This window comes from Gadus chalcogrammus, chromosome 4 (genome assembly GCF_026213295.1).
Source record: "Gadus chalcogrammus isolate NIFS_2021 chromosome 4, NIFS_Gcha_1.0, whole genome shotgun sequence".
Lineage (NCBI taxonomy): Eukaryota > Metazoa > Chordata > Actinopteri > Gadiformes > Gadidae > Gadus > Gadus chalcogrammus.
This window is the reverse complement of record NC_079415.1, coordinates 3,235,913-3,253,632: the sequence shown is the minus strand read 5'-3', so window position 1 is coordinate 3,253,632 and position 17,720 is coordinate 3,235,913. Positions and strand designations below refer to the sequence as shown.

Below are 17,720 nucleotides of genomic sequence, written 5' to 3'. Positions count from 1 at the left end.
CCGTCCCCTTTAGCTCCAGCACACACGGGCCCTCTGCATCCCCAGCTACGGGTGGAGCCTCCTGCCCACGGACAGCGCTCACCTCCGGCCGCGTCCCAGGCGTAGGAGGACAGGCGCAGGGTGGTGCGGCAGTGGTCGCACTGGAAGCAGCTGCGGTGGAAGAACAGCCCCTCGGCACTCAGACGCTCCATCACGTACACCCGCTGGCTGCAGAAGAAGCACACGCCGCTGGCCCCCGCCGACACAGCCGTTGCCCCCGGCGACGCCTGCAAGGGGCCACAGTAGAGAATTGCCGGAAAAAAATAAATAATTGCCGCGGCCTATCTGCCTGCTATCGGCCTACTGGTTAAGGAGTTGGACCAGTGACCGGAGGGTTGCCGGTTCGAATCCCGACCGGTAGGCAAAAAAGTGGACGGGGGGGAGTAGTTGTGCAGCACTCTCCTACGACCTCATCCTCATCCATCGAGCAAGGCACCTGAAACCCCCACCTGCTCCCCGGGCGCTGAGCTGCGGCTGCCCACTGCTCCGGGTGTGCTCCCATGTGTGTGTCTCCTGTGTGTATCTACGTGGAAGTGTGTATGCCTTCACCAGCTCCCGGATGGGTCAAAAGCAGAGAAAGAATTTCCCCCCAAAAAGGGACGATAAAGGATAGCTTAAACTTTAAACTAGCTATCTTTGTTGTGTACAGGGATGGGCTAACCTAGCGAATGTCAGTACTTGGTTCTATGAACATCCTTACTGTACCAACCGCAATATATGGTTGTTTCTCTTTCTTCTGACAAATGTACTTATTATTGTATGTCGCTTGATGAAAGCGTCTGCTAAATGTGCTAAATATAAATGTAAATTGAAGAGGTCAAAAGGTCAATGGATCTCTCTAGAATCCGTCTACCTGTGCAATGGTCCTTCAGCAGAACTCACAGAGTCTATTGGACCTCCACGGGTCCTGTGCCCACAGGGGCCTATTGGGGGCCCGGTGTTGGGGATCAGGAGCATTATTGACAGATTTTGCCAGATTGGGCCATATTTCCCGCCCAATCTGGAAACCCTGGCTGCAGCGATGAGCAGGAAATCTGGCCCAATCTGGCAACACTGATCAGGAGGTGTCTTGACTGTGATTACGGCGCTTAAGAGTGAAAGAGGCGGAGCTGCCACTTACCGGCTCCTGGCTTTGAATCTGATTGGTTATCTGCTCGGCCATGGAGCTCACTCCCTCGGTGTACAACCGGACGAAGTTCTACCAAAGGGGGACCATGGGGGGGGGGGGGTCGAGCAAACAGAAGGGAACAGACAATGGGAAAGGTTAGGAACGACAGTGGACATAAAACAACCCCAAATCAACCGCGTCAGCATCCAAAGCAGCAGGTACACAAACGCACATTCTGAAACGCACACACACACACACACACACACACTACACGCACACAGAGCGACACAAAACGTTGCTCTCGACGGTTGAAAGATAAAAAAAAAAGAACACTATTTTATGAAAAGGGTCATGTTCGAATGTTCCCTAAAAGCAGCTTCCCTTGTCACTGTGCCAGAGGGCAGGCAGGCAGCCAGTACCTCGCTGTGTCAATAGGGGGTATTCAGAGAGTCACACGGGCCATGGCCTGCAGGGTTACCCAAATACCGTCCTCCATGATCCCGACCGTAGTGACCGCCGCCGCACCAATTAACCCTACGTGGTCGGCACCGAGTCACGCAAGAGCTCTGATTGATTGTCGAGTCGATCACAAACAAGCCAAAGGACTGCGCTCCATAAATCTGGTTTTATGTGGGTCGTAAACCCATTTTTTTAAACGTTGATTAAATATGGGTGAGGACAAAAAAATAAAAAAAATAGTAAATTATTAATAAATAAATGAAAAACTTCATTTGAAGTCGACAGGACACAAACCTTTAAAAGAGCACGGGATGATTCTAAGAAAAGCTGAGGGGGTCTAGAGACGCAAGGTCACCAAGAGGTAGCGTGTGGGGAGGTCTTCACTTGACCCGTACAGTCGGGTCATACCTGCTTTCCAACAGCAGGTAACGGAGTGTGACCCTTGATCTTCTCTTTGAACCGAAAACTCATCTGCTCCTGTTGCTGCGTGCGTTTTTTCTTAAAGGGGCGGCAGCAGCATCGAGGGGAGACGGTGATGGAGATGTTAGATTAAGGAGGGGCGAAGAGAACCAGTATGAGCAGAGACACTCACACAAACAAACAAATCGTAGGTTAATCAATTAATAATTCAGAAAATGCATACAATTATGCTAAATGAAAGAACAAATGAATCAATGAATCAATTAATCAAAAATATTTAAAAAAATGTCATCAATTAATAACGAATTAAAGAAATGCATTCATGAACAATAAATAAATAAAAGTATTAATTAAAAAATGAATGACTCCTGAAAGAAGAAGTACCACGCTAAAGCTACTTGCTGTGAGCTACCTACTAGCATAATCAACTATATATATCAACTATATATATCAATGCATATATATATGTATGCATATATATATATATATATATATATATTTTTTTTTAATATATATATGTATATATATATTTATATATATTTTTTTTTATCTATTTATTTTCCTTTCTATATATTTATTTCAAATCGCCTCATTTTCTGATTGGTCTTTACCGGCCTCCAGGCCTCCCCGGGGAACTTGGCGGCGTCCTCCACCGCCTCTTCCAGAGACGGGGAGTCGAGGGCCTCTGAGCCATAGGGCGGGCTGGGGAGGCACTGCCCCTGGTGGTCAAACGGGGAACAACACCAGACACAGTATCTCTTCAATCCCTTAGGCACTGGCTGATCCCAGAGCAGGGGTAAAGGTTATCTTGTTCTCACAAGACAACCCGAGCTTAGTTGTACAAATGACTTATGTGTCTTATGTAGGTCATTTGTAGGCATGTAAAAGCACCCGTTTTTAACGGCACTGGTTTAATGTGTCACATGTAAAAGAAAGTGTCAGGGGCTCTGGACTACCCTTAGGGTAAGACACACACACACACACACACACACACGCACACGCACACGCACACACATATTTAAATACAAACACAAACACCCACACACACAGACACACCGAAAACACACACATTTAAATGCGTTTACAAACACGCACAAACACACATTAAAAAACATACAAAAACCAACACACTCACGCACACTCATTTTAATGCAGCCATACACACACACACACACACACACACACACACACACACACACACACACACACACACACACACACACACAGACACACACATTTAAATGCATACACAAACACACTCACACACACACACACACTCACACTCACACACACACACACTCACACTCACACACACACACAAACACACACACACACTGTGACCCAAAATAATAGTACAGCTGAAAATGTCATGCGCCAACGAAGTAGTTAAATTCCTGTATGTTATACTTTATCGGATAAACCCAATAACACAATAACAAAATAGCAAGAAATATGAACTGGTCAGGAAGATCTCCTCTGATTGGTCAGGAGGAACTCCTCTGATTGGCTCAGGGGGAACTCCTCTGATTGGCTCAGGGTCACATGTCTCCTACCAGGCGTCGTTGCGCGGCGTCCGAGGAGGCGGGGCTTTGGCAGGAGGAGGCGTCGACATCCAGTCTGGCCTGCAGCTGATTGGCCATGAGACGCACCCTGGAGCGCCCGGACCCGCCCACAAACCCTTCCTCTGGGCCCTGGTCGTCGTGGTAACCGGCGGTGTCGTCATGCTGGGATGTAGAGTGAGAAACATGGATTGATTATATTGTGTAACAATCTATTCCACAAATCAGCATAATTGTGTGGTTTTTTTTAATCTATTTATTCACACATTTCTTAAACATTGTACATTCTACACATTTCCCATACCCACTCCTGATTGGCTGAGGATTCAACATGGTGAGCAGTTGTAGAATCTGCCTTGTGCCATGTGTTTCCCAGTGAGGTGCAACGGCTGAGCATTGGCCATAAAACACAATTGACCCCAGCATTGCTTGAGTTAAACGTCCCTCGTGGGCATTTAGTCTCCGAGACGGGGTGAACCATCTCAGCATTCTGACCCCAGGCAAATATTGAAGAGATTACGTTTCATTAGCAACTATTTAACAATTCTATAGTCCGAGCGCTCTAAAAAAGAACTACAAACCCCACAATGCAACTTTTTGCACTGACCTCTAGTTCGTCCAGGCACGGACGGCTCGTCCTCCTCCTCTTCCACAGGGCGTCTTTCTTCTCCTGTGGTCGTAAGGTTATACTCGAGTCAAACTTCGGATTTTCGCAGTCGTTTACATCAGGAGAAAGACAAGGCGGAACCAACAGCAAAGCGGTGGCCGGTGTTTGTACCCTGGGGTTGCGTTTGCGTGACGGACTGTGGCCCAGACGGCTCAGGAGGGAAGCGGGGGCCAGGAGAGCAGATCTGAAGTCAGCACTCTGAGACAGAGAACCTGGGAAGATGAAATATGTTAACATATGGACCCCATATCATAGAACACACCGTAGTGAGGACAAGATATGGACTGTCTGTCTGTGTGTGTGTGTGTGTGTGTGTGTGTGTGTGTGTGTGTGTGTGTGTGTGTGTGTGTGTGTTTGTGTCTGTGTCTGTGTGTGTGTGGGGGGGGGGTATATTTGCTAAGAAGCAAATTATATGTCATTCATATTTTACCTTTATTTAATCAGGTTACATGTATGCAATGTATGGGTGGGATTGAACTCCAAACCCCGGTGCTGTGAATGCTTTAGTTTACACTGACTGTTTGGCTAGACAGTAAAGACAGTAAAGTCCGACCCCAATTCCACTCTCGCTGGATTGGTGACCAATGGCGTGTGACCCAGAGCAGTCCCCTGTGATATCGCTGTTTGACCCGCATGTTATGACCCGGACTCACCACCAGGGGGCAGCGTTTCCCGGAGCAGCTGGTAGAACTGGCTGAGGTACATGACCATAGAGAGGGAGTCGGGCTCCTCGGCGGAACACATCTCCTCGGCCGTCATGAGGGGAGCGATGCCCAACTCCCGCTGGGCCACGCTGAAGCCCAGCCGCACGTTGGCCTCCGCGTCCGACTCACCCAGGGAGTCAAAGTCACTTTAGGGGGGAGAGGGAGGGAGGGAGAGGGAGAGGGAGAGGGAGAGGGAGAGGGAGAGGGAGAGGGAGAGGGAGCGAGAGAGAGGGAGAGAGAGAGAGTATAAAGAGGAGATGTGGGCATGAGTGTACTGCAAACATGCATGCACATATATACACACACGCAAACAACACGCACGTATGCACGTGTGTGTGGGAGGCGGGGAACATACTTACACACAACACTTAACACATGTGCACATAACACAAGCCTACGTAGGCATACACACAAGCACATAATCACCTCAGACGCACAAACACGCACATGTAAGCAACTTACACACGCACACAGACACACTCACACACACACAGGTACACACACACAGACACACACACACGCGCACCCCCCCAGGGCTCTGGGGGTGGGCGGGGCTCTGGGGGTGGGCGGGGCTCTGGGGGGGCGGGACTCACATGAGGTGGGGGCGGTGGCGGTGGATCAGGGCGCACAGGGCCAGCCCGCTCTTCCAGGAGGTGGTCAGGTCGCCCACGGCAACGGCCCGGTACCCCCGGGTCTGCTCCTGGCACCAGGCCAGCAGCTTGTTGGAGCGGGAGAAGGACTCTGGACCGGGGGGACAACACCGCCCATTCACACACACACAGGCGCACACACACACATATATACACTCACACATGCACACAAGTGCATACACAGACAAAGACACACACAGAGACGCACACACACACACATATATACACACACACTCACATGGATATACACAGACACACACACGTACAGGCACAGACACACACACAAAAAAACACACATATATACTCACACCAACATACACAGACATAGTCACACAGAAAGTAATTTTTTGCAAAGATTATGATCTTACTTTGATGCAAACAAAGTTTTATCCTCCTACAGACGCCTGCAACCCAGGTATCCGAGATCAGCAGCATTTTTATGTTTTACTGTATTCTGACCCAGTAGGGGGCAGCAGACTCACCAATACGGTCTAGCGGAGTTCAACTCAAACAACAGACTCACCTTGTCTGAGCAGTCTGGGGGGCGGGGAGCGAACGAGGGAGTCTACATCCACCTGGGGCTCCTCTCCCGTGTGGACCAGGTGCTTCACCTGCAGGGACAATCATCAGCCAACCCAGCAGTAACACGTCACATTGTGTGTGTGTGCGTGTGTGTGTGTGCATGCTTGTGTCGTTATGCATGCATGCAGTCATGTGTGTCTGTCTGTCTGTCTGTCTGTCTGTCTGTCTGTATGTATTTATGTATATTTATATGTCTGTCTGTCTGTCTGTCTGTCTGTCTGTCTGTCTGTCTGTCTGTCTGTCTGTCTGTCTGTCTGTCTGTCTGTCTGTCTGTCTGTCTGTCTGTCTGTCTGTCTGTCTGTCTGTGTATGTATGAATGTATGTATGTATGTATGTATGTATGTATGTATGTATGTACGGTATGTATGTATGTATATTTATATGTATATTTATCCGTATACATGTATGTATCTATATATGTCTATATATGGCTGTAAGTATATCTGTGCACCTGCGCGGGGCTGATGAGCAGAGGGTTGTAGTTGGGGTAGCGCGTGGCCGGGTCCACGGTGTACTGGCTGATGTTCCTGTGCATGTTCTCCGGCGTGGTCTGGGGCAGCAGGCGATACACACTCTCCCTGGACGGCAGGCGGAGAGAGGCACTCAGCCACCGCTCGGGACCATGGGAACGGAAAGGGGACCAGGATGGCTGGTTGGGGAGTGTCTGCGTGTATTTATATGTACGGGTGAGTGAGGGAGAGGGAGAGGGAGCGAGAGCGAGAACGAGAGGGAGAGCGAGAGGGAGAGGGAGAGGGAGAGCGAGAGCGAGAGGGAGAGGGAGAGAGAAAGAGAGAGAGAGAGAGTGTGTATGTTTGTGTGTGTGTGTGTCTTTGTGTGTGTGTGTCCTGACCTGGCGGCCAGCGCCTCCAGGGGGGCGGTGCCCTGGGCCCAGCTGCGGATCATCCAGGCCGAGTCCAGAGCGGCCAGGAAGCCACGGGCGATGCCCGTCCCGATGGGCCAGAAGGGCTGCAGGGGCCAGGACACACACACACACACACGCACACACACACACCGACACACACACACACACACACACAAACACATCGACACACACACAAACTCACACAGGCACACACACACACACACACACACACACACACACACACACACACACACACACACACACACACACACACACACACACACACACACACACCCAGACACACACACACATGCATACGCACACGTACACACACAGGCGCACCCATGCACGCACACAGACACACACACAAGCACACACACAGACAAATACGCACAAAGGCACAAATTCAGGTACACATACACACGCAGGGATGCACGCACACATACACGCACAAACACACACACACACACACACACAGGCACACACAAACAGAGACAAAGACGGACCCAGACATAGACACACACACATTTTACATATATAAACATGCATAACATGTCCTGGATTTGCGGCAGTGAAGGGCCAGGTTTAAGTCCATACTGCGCAAAGGGTCAAGCCCAGTTGTACAAATAATGACTCGTAGGACAGAGAATGAGAGCCTCCATCCTCAAGAGAGTCATTTGTCCGTTCGGCTCAAGGTGGCACACTGAACCTTAGCATCCCCTTAATTATACCTAGCTTCATATCAAAATTCAAATTGATCAAGTGCTTTTCATTCATTCACTCGTGTCGAGGTCAGAGAGGCACACTTTGAATTTCCCCTCACTCTCTCTCTCTCGCTCCCCTCGTTCCTGATTGGCCCAGCTCACCACCATTAACCCTCTCCCTCGTGTGCCCCCCCCCCCCCCCCTCACCTCCAGCAGGCTGTCCCCCACCAGCGTGAGCAGCAGGGGCCGGTCGTGCCTCCGGCGCACCATGGCGGCCGTCTCCGAGGCGTACATGCAGGTGAAGTCGAACATGGCCACGTCCGCCTGGCCGTAGTGGTTCATGGCGAAGTCCAGGCTGGGCAGCCGGTGGCCCGTGGAGAAGCCCGCCGCCTCACGGGCGTACGCCTGCAATGCATTCTGGTCCACGTTCCCGCGGGACAGCAGGAGCTCCGTGTCCGCGTGGTCCTGGGGGTCAGAGGTCAGAGGTCAGAGGTCAGGGGTGAGGGGCGTTTGGGATGGAGGCTAGTTCCTAGTCGTCTGACTACGCACGTATTATATGTTGTAAGTCCTGGCACTTAATGTACTCACTTACTGTATGTTGTAAGTCCTGGCACTTAATGTACTCACTTACTGTATGTTGTAAGTCCTGGCACTTAATGTACTCACTTATTGTATGTTGTAAGTCCTGGCACTTAATGTACTCACTTATTGTATGTTGTAAGTCCTGGCACTTAATGTACTCACTTATTGTATGTTGTACGTCCTGGAACTTAATGTACTCACTTATTGTATGTTGTAAGTCCTGGCACTTAATGTACTCACTTATTGTATATTGTAAGTCCTGGAACTTAATGTACTCACTTGTTGTGTGTTGTACGTCCTGGCACATAAAACAGTACTTCGCATTGTGTAGCATCTTATCCTGGCTATCTTTGTTTGCGTATACGGGGAATGGGTTAACCCAATAATTGTTAGTGCTTGGCCCTCGTTTCTATGAACGTCCTTACTGTACTGACGAATTTACTTGTCGCAAGTCGCTTTGGATAAAAGGGTCTGCTAAATGCCCTCAATGTAAACGTGAATGTAAATCTGAAAGTCTTTTATAGAGGACGGTGTTATGGATGGTGGTTGCAGTGTTTGATTCCCAGCCCAAACGCAGGTGTCTGGGTACCTGCAGAATGACCCCTTTCTCCAGCAGACTCTGCTTCTTGGCCGTCATCACAAAGTAGTGCGTGTCGTCCTTGTAGTACACTATGTTCTCCAGATCAATGCCTGGTGGACCGAGACAGAGGGACAGAGAGAGACAGAGAGAGACAGAGAGAGACAGAGACAGAGACAGAGAGAGAGACAGAGACAGAGACAGAGAGAGAGAGAGACAGAGAGAGAGAGAGATAGAGAGCTTTCACATACACACTTCATTAGCAGTATCTCAGAGTTCATATCAGGATAGTGTAATGGCAAGGCAAGCCAAAAGGAACTGGGTTCGATTCCCATTGTGATCGTCCCCGCTCTGTGCGGGACAGTCACGCATTTCCATTACTTTTTACAAGTCCCGCAAATTGAGACGTTGTCCCGCATTGTTATCGACAGTCAGACTCGATTATGTATTTATTTTTAATGCGTGGTTCATAATCTGGTAATCAAATAGCTATTAATCTGAGGAGACAGCAGTGAGGGCTTCATCGGGGGGCGGGGCGGGCTGTTTGATCATGTCAATCAAACTGGGACGCGGACGCAGGTTAAGGGCACGCCCACCAACAAGTTATATTTCTCTTTGATTTTACCATCATCCAGTTGCCCCTTTTCCTGTGTTTTTTTCCTCCTCTATTTGTGTTTGGTTGGATATCCTTTCCTGGATTAACGAGATTATGCTTTGATTTGATTGGATTTGTTCGTTAACCTGGTTCCTCAAGCCTTGTAAAATCGAAGATACATAAATGAATTGTTGTTCCTCCACAACATGCAAGGTGAGCAGCATCATACAGCTTTTGACGGGATGCCATAATACTAATATTCCTTCCATATTTACTCAGACCATCAGGGAGAAGATGAAACACACATTCAAACCTGTGTGTAACATGTTGGGTTGTTGTATATTGGAGATTAATTGACTGGTTCATCAACTACAAACCTTTTACAATTCTTTAGTGATTTAAAACGTTACATCAATCTCAAAATGATCAAAAAAAGGGTTTTAGGCAAAACAAATTTATTTTTTGCATTACACTTGTAACAGTATTTATACTGAATACTATTAACTGGAATGTATCTATTCCACTTAAATGATCTATTACAATGATAATTTAGGCCTACCCATACATTTTTTGCCTTTTCCTTTTATTAAAATCAAAGTGTAAGGAACATTGTATTGTTTTTTCATTCACTATTCAGAATATGAAACCAAAAGAAAAGTTAATAAACTACAATTATTATTCATACAAATGAATCCTCTAAAGATGTTCTATGTAACAGCAACTGTTATGAATTTTATAGTGTTCAATTAATAAAAAAAAATCAGGAGAAAACAGACAATAATAGAGTGTAATCTAACATTTATAATAAGTGGTATTCAACAACTGGGGTTGTATTCTTAAAGAACTTCTCGTTTGATTATTTTATTATCAAACTAAGGTCCTAGTCTGTTTGATTGACAGGTGAGATGATCAGGGGGGCAGAGTTTGTATCACCATCATGTAAACATGGACAGAGGAATGGATAGAGAGGCTCACTGAAGGTGCAGCCAGTAGCAGAGTAGATATGAACCCTGGCCTCTACATCATAGAAGGAGACCAGACCCTCATCATAATCAACAAACACCCCCACCTTCTGGAGCTCAGCTCTCAGAGGGAGACGGACATAAGGGTTATCTCTAAAAATCAACCCATTCTTGTCACAGTAAAGCGTCCAGTAACCCGTCTCAGGGGACCCTTTGGTCTGGCCGATTCTGTCGATGGACTCTCTGGCCACTCCTAAATACCATGAGGTCTTGTCTTTAACCTGGACCTCAAAGTAAAATCTCCCTGAGGAGAAGCTCTGCCTCGTTAGAACATATATCTTCCTCGTAAATCTTTTAGGGTTGTCTGGGAGTGTCTTCACTACACCTCCATCATGTACTTGTTTCCCGTCCTCAGACAGGGTGAGCCTGGGATGAGCTGTATCAGGATCCAGAGTCACATCTACTCCATACTGCTGGACCCTCTTCAGTTCAGCAGCTTCACGCAGCTTCTTCATCTCCATGTTCAGTGTCTCCTCCAGCTGATCCAGGGATCTCCTCAAGGTCCCTACGTATGACGGAGGACGGACCTCCACCGTGGTCCAGTCCCTGGTGGGTGGAGGATCCTTCAGGGATCTGAAGGCCTGGAGGAAGTGGAGGTGGTCTTCAGTGTGTGAGAGCTGCTTCACCTCTGAGCTTCTATTGGTCAGATCTTCTATTTCCTGCTCCAACTCTTTGATGAGGTCATCAGCTTGTTTCTCTGTGGATTTCAGTTTCTCTTGAACAGTTTGGTTGAATTCATCCCGGCACTTTTCAACACAGCCTATCAGAGCAGTGAAGACCTGGCCACCAATGGCTATCCCTATGTCTGCATCTTTGTTGCTCAGTTCCACTGTGTCTGTGATCTCCTTAATCTTTTGTTTTCTCTCCTGGATCATCTGCAGAACTTCAGCCTCTATCTTCCCCAGCTGGGCCGTCTTCACTTCATATTCCTCCTTTAGAGGTACAACAGGATGAGACCTGTGGTCTGTCTCTGTGCAGAACTGACACACACAAACCTGTTCAGTCCGGCAGAAGAGCTCCAGAAGTATGTTGTGTTTCTTACACATCCTGTCTTCCAGACGGTCCATAGGCTCGACCAGCCGATGTTTCTGTAGGCGAGCGACTCTCTGATGTGGCTCCAGGTGGGTTTGGCAGAAAGACATAAAACACTCTAGGCAGGACTTCACAGCCTTCAGCTGGGTCCCAGTACAGAAGTCACAGGGAACTTCTGCTTGTTCAACAAAAAGCTGCTCTTTTACTCGTACGGTTGTTCTAAACTGAGCAGCCAGCTCTGATAAGAAGGTATTGACCTGTAGATCAGGTCTTGTGTTGAAAAGCTTGTTGCAAACAGGACATTTGTACTGGAATTGTTCATCCCAGAACTTTGTAATACAGGTTCTGCAGAAGTTGTGTCCACATGTGGTGGTAACTGGATTGTTGAACACATCCAGACAGATGGAACATGAAAAGTTCTCTTCAGACCAGGAAGTGTTAGCAGAGGCCATTCCTAGACACAGACGACAAGGTTTATGTATTCAGCAATTCTATTTTTCTAATTCCATAACGGGAAGAGAAGTTTTAACTTTCTCAAAGTTGTGCTGTTTTACTTACCTTGTTGTTATTGTCTGTCAGACTATTTGTTCCAAAATGCGTTTTATATTTCTCCTGATCGAGGGAAATGCTTCGAAATCGGATAGCTTTGGTTTCTATGAATGTTAAGTTTCGTTTCATGAACCAAACGTCATCTTTTCTCCTCCCCTAACCGCTGGCTCCGCCCCCACGGAAACAGTTCAGTGACGTTACAAATTCCAGACTCTTTGGGCGCATTCATATTCGTGGAGCCCCCCTCCCCCATACAAATATTACTTCAATAGTTATATTAAAGTCCTTAATAACTGTATGGAGAAATCGAAATGCATGATATTGATGACAATGAAGTCCTAATATAAAAAGACGAATAAATAAATTAAAACTCTTCCTTATTCTGCCTCAACCTGTCCCCATGTGTCTCTGTGATGACTTTCAAGAGTTTGGGGCAATTTTTTATGATTTGTTTCGGCTGTGGACCGACGGCCCGCCCTCATATGTAAAACCCTCCGTGTTTCACATTCATATGCAAACTGTACACTTCATCACCACGTTGTTGTGTGACCACAACACGCCTCCATCCAATTTTCTTAGGTATCGGTTTTTCCCCGTCCAGTGCTGTTAGTGCGGAGGAGAGAGAGACTGTAGGGATAGTTGTGTGCCTGCTATGTTTAGGTGTCAAGATGTCGGGACCGGGGTAAGAAGTCCATGCAATTATTCACCATGTCACCAATTTGGGCGCAAAGAAGCTTTGGGTGACCAGATGTCCCGCTTTGTGGGGGACAGTCACGCATTTTCATTACTTTTTATACGTCCCACAAATTCAGACCTTGTCCCGCATTGTTATTGACAGTCAGACTATATTTAATCTGGCAATCAAATAGTTATTAATGTGCGGAGACATCAGTGAGGTCTGTCATCAGGGGGCGGGGCGGGCTGTTTGTTCATGTCAATCAAACTAGGACGCGGACGCAGGTGCACGCCCACCAACAAGTTATATTTCCTTCTTTGATTTTACAATCATCCAGTGGCCCTTTTTCCTGTTTTTTTTCCCTCCTCTATTTGTGTTTGGTTGGATATCCAAGCTCCTTGTTAATAAATTATTTTACTTTACCAAAAATACCTGTTTTCATGTTGCCTCTTCTTTCCCTAGCGAGCTAAGACGGAACAAATGAGACGGACCCAATGAAGAAAAGCAGGCTCCCAGGAGCAGTACTTTAACATATTTAAAGTGTGCGTGTGCGTTTAGATCACACATAGTACATCCAATCACAATGCACCAGCCCCCGCTGGGTTTTCTGTGGCAGGCAGAAGCCCACATTCTCCTCCTCAACTTCTCCACCTCATCCGTCCTCTCATTGGTAGATCATCCGCTCCCAACGGCTTCCTCAGATAAACGTAAAGACTAAAGATCTATGTTCTAAAGACGCCAACAGAGTTTACAATGACTTTTCCAATAGCGAGAAATCAATGAAGGTGTTGCGTTTCCTGGAGTAAGGAGATTGTGTTTTGATTTGATTGGATTCATTCGTTAACCTGGTTCCTCAAGCCTTGTAAGATCGAAAATACATCAATGAAGTGTTGTTCCATGATAACATGCAAGGTGAGCAGCATCATACAGCTTTTGACTGGATGCTAAATACTAATATTCCTCCCATATTTCCTCAGACCATCAGGGAGAAGGTGAAACACACATTTAAACATGTGTGTAACACATGTTGGGTTGTTGTATATTGGGGATTAATTTACTGGTTCATCAACTACAAACCTTTTACAATCCTTCAGTGATTTAAAACGTTACATCAATCTCGAAATGATCAAAAAAAGGGTTTTAGGCAAAACAAATGTATTTTGTGCGTTACACTTGTAACTGTATTTATACTGAATATATTGACTGGAATGTATCTATTTCATTTAAATGATCTATTACAATGATAATGTAGGCATACTCATACATTTTTTGCCTTTTCCTTTTATTAAAATCAAAGTGTAAAGAACATTGTATTGTTTTTTCATTCACTATTCAGAATATGAAACCAATAGAAAAGTTAATAAACTACAATTATTATTTATACAAATGAATCATCTAAAGATGTTCTATGTAACAGCAACTGTTATGCATTTTATAGAATTCAATTCATAAAAAACATCAGGAGAAAACAGACAAATAATACAGTGTAATCTAAACATTTATAATGAGTTGTATTCAACAACTGGGGTTATATTCTTAAAGAACTTCTTGTTAAAAGACAGCAGAAGACAATGTGGATCTCTCAGATCTCAAATAGTAGAGATTATCCTTCATGGAACAACATTAGTTGTTTAGGTCGTTTGATTATTTTATTATCAAACTAAGGTCCTAGTCTGTTTGATTGACAGGTGAGATGATCAGGGGGGCAGAGTTGTTACCTTCATAATCAAGGCGGCCTGGGCAGAGGAATGGATAGAGAGGCTCACTGAAGGTGCAGCCAGTAGCAGAGTAGATATGAACCCTGGCCTCCACATCATAGAAGGAGACCAGACCCTCATCATAATCAACAAACACCCCCACCTTCTGGAGCTCAGCTCTCAGAGGGAGACGGACATAAGGGTTATCTTTAAAAGAAAACCCATCCTTGTTTAAGAGAAGCGTCCAGTAACCCGTCTCAGGGGTCACTATGATCGGGCCGATTCTGTCGATGGACTCTCTGGCCACTCCTAAATACCATTGAGTCTTGTCTTTAACCTGGACCTCAAAGTAAAATCTCCCTGATGAGAAGCTCTGCCTCGTGAGAACCAATATATACTTTGTAAATCTTTTAGGGTTCTCTGGGAGTATCTTCACTACACCTCCATCATGTACTTGTTTCCCATCCTCAGACAGGATGAGCTTGGGATGAGCTGTATCAGGATCCAGAGTCACATCTACTTCATACTGCTGGACCCTCTTCAGTTCAGCAGCACCACGCAGCTTCTTCATCTCCATGTTCAGTGTCTCCTCCAGCTGATCCAGGGATCTCCTCAAGGTCCCTACGTATGACGGAGGTCGGACCTCCACCGTCGTCCAGTCCCTGGTGGGTGGAGGATCCTTCAGGGATCTGAAGGTCTGGAGGAAGTGGAGGTGGTCTTCAGTGTGTGAGAGCTGCTTCACCTCTGAGCATCTATTGGTCAGATCTTCTATTTCCTGCTCCAGCTCTTTGATGAGGTCATCAGCTTGTTTCTCTGTGGATTTCAGTTTCTCTTGAACAGTTTGGTTGAATTCATCCCGGCACTTTTCAACACAGCCTATCAGAGCAGTGAAGACCTGGCCACCAATGGCTATCTCTCTGTCTGCATCTTGGCTGCTCAGTTCCACTGTGTCTGTGATCTCCTTAATCTTTTGTTTTCTCTCCTGGATCATCTGCGGAACTTCAGCCTCTATCTTCCCCAGCTGGGCCGTCTTCACTTCATATTCCTCCTCTAGAAGTACAACAGGATGGGACTTGTGGTCACCCTCTGTGCAGAACTGACACACACACACCTGTTCAGTCTGGCAGAAGAGCTCCAGAAGTCTGTCGTGTTTCTTACACATCCTGTCTTCCAGACGGTCCATAGGCTCGACCAGCCGATGTTTCTGCAGGCGTGCGACTCTCTGATGTGGCTCCAGGTGGGTTTGGCAGTAAGAGGTAAAACACACTAGGCAGGACTTCACGGCCTTCAGCTGGGTCCCAGTACAGACGTCACAGGGAACTTCTGCATGATCAACAAAAAGCTGCTCTTTCACTCGTACAGTTGTTCTAAACTGAGCGGCCAGCTCTGATAAGAAGGTATTGACCTGTAGATCAGGTCTTGTGTTGAAAAGCTTGTTACAAACAGGACATTTGTACTGGACTTGTTCATCCCAGAACTTTGTAATACAGGTTCTGCAGAAGTTGTGTCCACATGCGGTGGTAACTGGATTGTTGAACACATCCAGACAGATGGAACATGAAAAGTTCTCTTCAGACCAGGAAGTGTTAGCAGAGGCCATTCCTAGACACAGACGACAAGGTTTATGTATTGAGCAATTATATTTTCTAATTCCATAACGGGAAGAGAAGTCTTAACTTTCTTAAAGTTGTGCTTTTTTACTTACCTTGTTGTTATTGTCTGTCAGACTATTTGTTCCAAAATGCGCTTTATATTTCTCCTGATCGAGGGAACTGCTTCCAAATCGGATGGCTTTGGGTTCTGAATGTTAAGTTTCGTTTCATGAACAAACGTCACCTTTTCTCCTCCCCTAACCCCTGGCTCCTCCCCTAACCCCTGGCTCCGCCCCCACGGACACATCTTCAGTGAAGTTAGAAATTCCAGACTCTTTGGGCGCATTCATACACCGTGTAGGCTCCTTCAATGCACTGAGATAATGCATGGAGATAAGCCTTTTCTCCAAGACTCTAACCTCATAAAACTGCCAAGTCATGTGCACATGCACCAGAACAACAACGCAGCAGATAATTCCACTGAATTAAAAGCAGGTTAGATAATTCCCAATTTATAAGATGAAATCTTTATGGTATTGTTTATTACTGAATGCTGGGGATCGCGAGGTGCAGCGACATGTGAGGACTTGTTTCTTCGCGCTCTGCACGTGGAGCCCCCCTCCCCCATACAAATATTACTTCAATAGTTATATTAAAGTCCTTAATAACTGTATGGAGAAATCGAAATGCATGATATTGATGATAATGAAGTCCTAATATAAAAAGACGAATAAATAAATTAAAACTCTTCCTTATTCTGCCTCAACCTCTACCCCAGGTGTCTCTGTGATGACTTTCAAGAGTTTGGGGCAGTTTTTTATGATTTGTTGCGGCTGTGGACCGACGGCCCGCCCTCATATGTAAAACCCTCCGTGTTTCACATTCATATGCAAACTGTGCACTTCGTCACCACGTTGTTGTGTGACCACAATTCGCCTCCATCCAATTTTCTTAGGTATCGGGTTTGCCCCGTCCAGTGCTGTTAGTGCGGAGGAGAGAGAGACTGTAGGGATAGTTGTGCCTGCTATGATAAGGTGTCAAGATGTCGGGACCGGGTTATGAAGTCCATGCAATTATTCACCATGCCACCAGTTTGTGCGTAAAGAAGCTAGGGTGGCCAGATGTCCCGCCCTGTGCGGGACATCATTTCCATTGCTTTATACACGCAAATTGAGACGTTGTCCCGGAGTGGTATTGACAGTCAGACTAGTTTTTTTTTTTTTTATGAAATGCGTGTTTTATAATCTTGCAATCAAATAGCTGTGTGCGGGGACAGCAGCGAGGGCTGTCATCAGTGGACGGGGCGAGCTGTTTGATCATGTCAATCAAACTGGGACGCGGACGCAGGTTAAGGGCACGCCCACCAACAAGAAACAATGCAACGCATTGAATCATTCACAGGTGGAAGCCTCACAAACTTTGATATTTAGACTACATGCTTGTTATACAGTTGTGGTTTATGTTCGCCAACTTGATTGTGTATAGCCTACCTATCCTTTGTATTAACATTCTAAACATTTCGGAAATAATTGTTTGTCTGGAAAAAACGTCACACATTTTTTTAATGAACCTGGCGTATCATCAGCATAGGCACTATCACCTTCGCTGCTCGGACCCCTAATTGGGAAACTTTCCCTGGGTGAA

General features: G+C 46.4%; 3 protein-coding genes across 3 annotated transcripts in view; all 3 read right to left on the bottom strand.

Moving 5' to 3' along the window:
- Nucleotides 1-17,720, bottom strand: part of LOC130380425 (protein-methionine sulfoxide oxidase mical3b-like) — a 31,773-nt gene that overhangs the window by 11,137 nt on the left and 2,916 nt on the right. Inside the window, exons 7-20 of the mRNA XM_056587617.1 lie at nt 8,926-9,026; nt 7,962-8,219; nt 7,039-7,154; nt 6,640-6,766; nt 6,130-6,217; nt 5,550-5,697; nt 4,906-5,102; nt 4,364-4,464; nt 4,193-4,255; nt 3,569-3,750; nt 2,638-2,821; nt 2,015-2,104; nt 1,160-1,237; nt 83-266 (exon numbers count right to left, since the gene is read on the bottom strand). Coding sequence (XP_056443592.1) covers nt 83-266; nt 1,160-1,237; nt 2,015-2,104; nt 2,638-2,821; nt 3,569-3,750; nt 4,193-4,255; nt 4,364-4,464; nt 4,906-5,102; nt 5,550-5,697; nt 6,130-6,217; nt 6,640-6,766; nt 7,039-7,154; nt 7,962-8,219; nt 8,926-9,026 — 1,917 coding nt within the window. The remainder of the gene's footprint in view (nt 1-82; nt 267-1,159; nt 1,238-2,014; nt 2,105-2,637; nt 2,822-3,568; nt 3,751-4,192; nt 4,256-4,363; nt 4,465-4,905; nt 5,103-5,549; nt 5,698-6,129; nt 6,218-6,639; nt 6,767-7,038; nt 7,155-7,961; nt 8,220-8,925; nt 9,027-17,720) is intronic.
- Nucleotides 9,069-12,254, bottom strand: LOC130380766 (probable E3 ubiquitin-protein ligase TRIML1). Its single transcript, XM_056588093.1, has 2 exons — nt 12,121-12,254; nt 9,069-12,016 (listed from the first exon to the last, which is right to left on the bottom strand). Exon 2 carries the CDS (start codon nt 12,012-12,014, stop codon nt 10,389-10,391), a length of 1,626 nt encoding a protein of 541 aa, XP_056444068.1. The 5' UTR covers nt 12,015-12,016; nt 12,121-12,254; the 3' UTR covers nt 9,069-10,388.
- Nucleotides 13,148-16,304, bottom strand: LOC130380751 (E3 ubiquitin-protein ligase TRIM39-like). The gene is made up of 2 exons (XM_056588070.1): nt 16,190-16,304; nt 13,148-16,086 (listed from the first exon to the last, which is right to left on the bottom strand). The coding sequence occupies exon 2, from the start codon at nt 16,082-16,084 to the stop codon at nt 14,456-14,458; it is 1,629 nt and encodes a 542-aa protein (XP_056444045.1). The 5' UTR covers nt 16,085-16,086; nt 16,190-16,304; the 3' UTR covers nt 13,148-14,455.

Coding starts and splice junctions, on each gene's coding strand:
- LOC130380766 (XM_056588093.1), bottom strand. CDS start 12,014: ATGGCCTCTGCTAACACTTCCTGGTCTGAAGAGAACTTTTCATGTTCC.
- LOC130380751 (XM_056588070.1), bottom strand. CDS start 16,084: ATGGCCTCTGCTAACACTTCCTGGTCTGAAGAGAACTTTTCATGTTCC.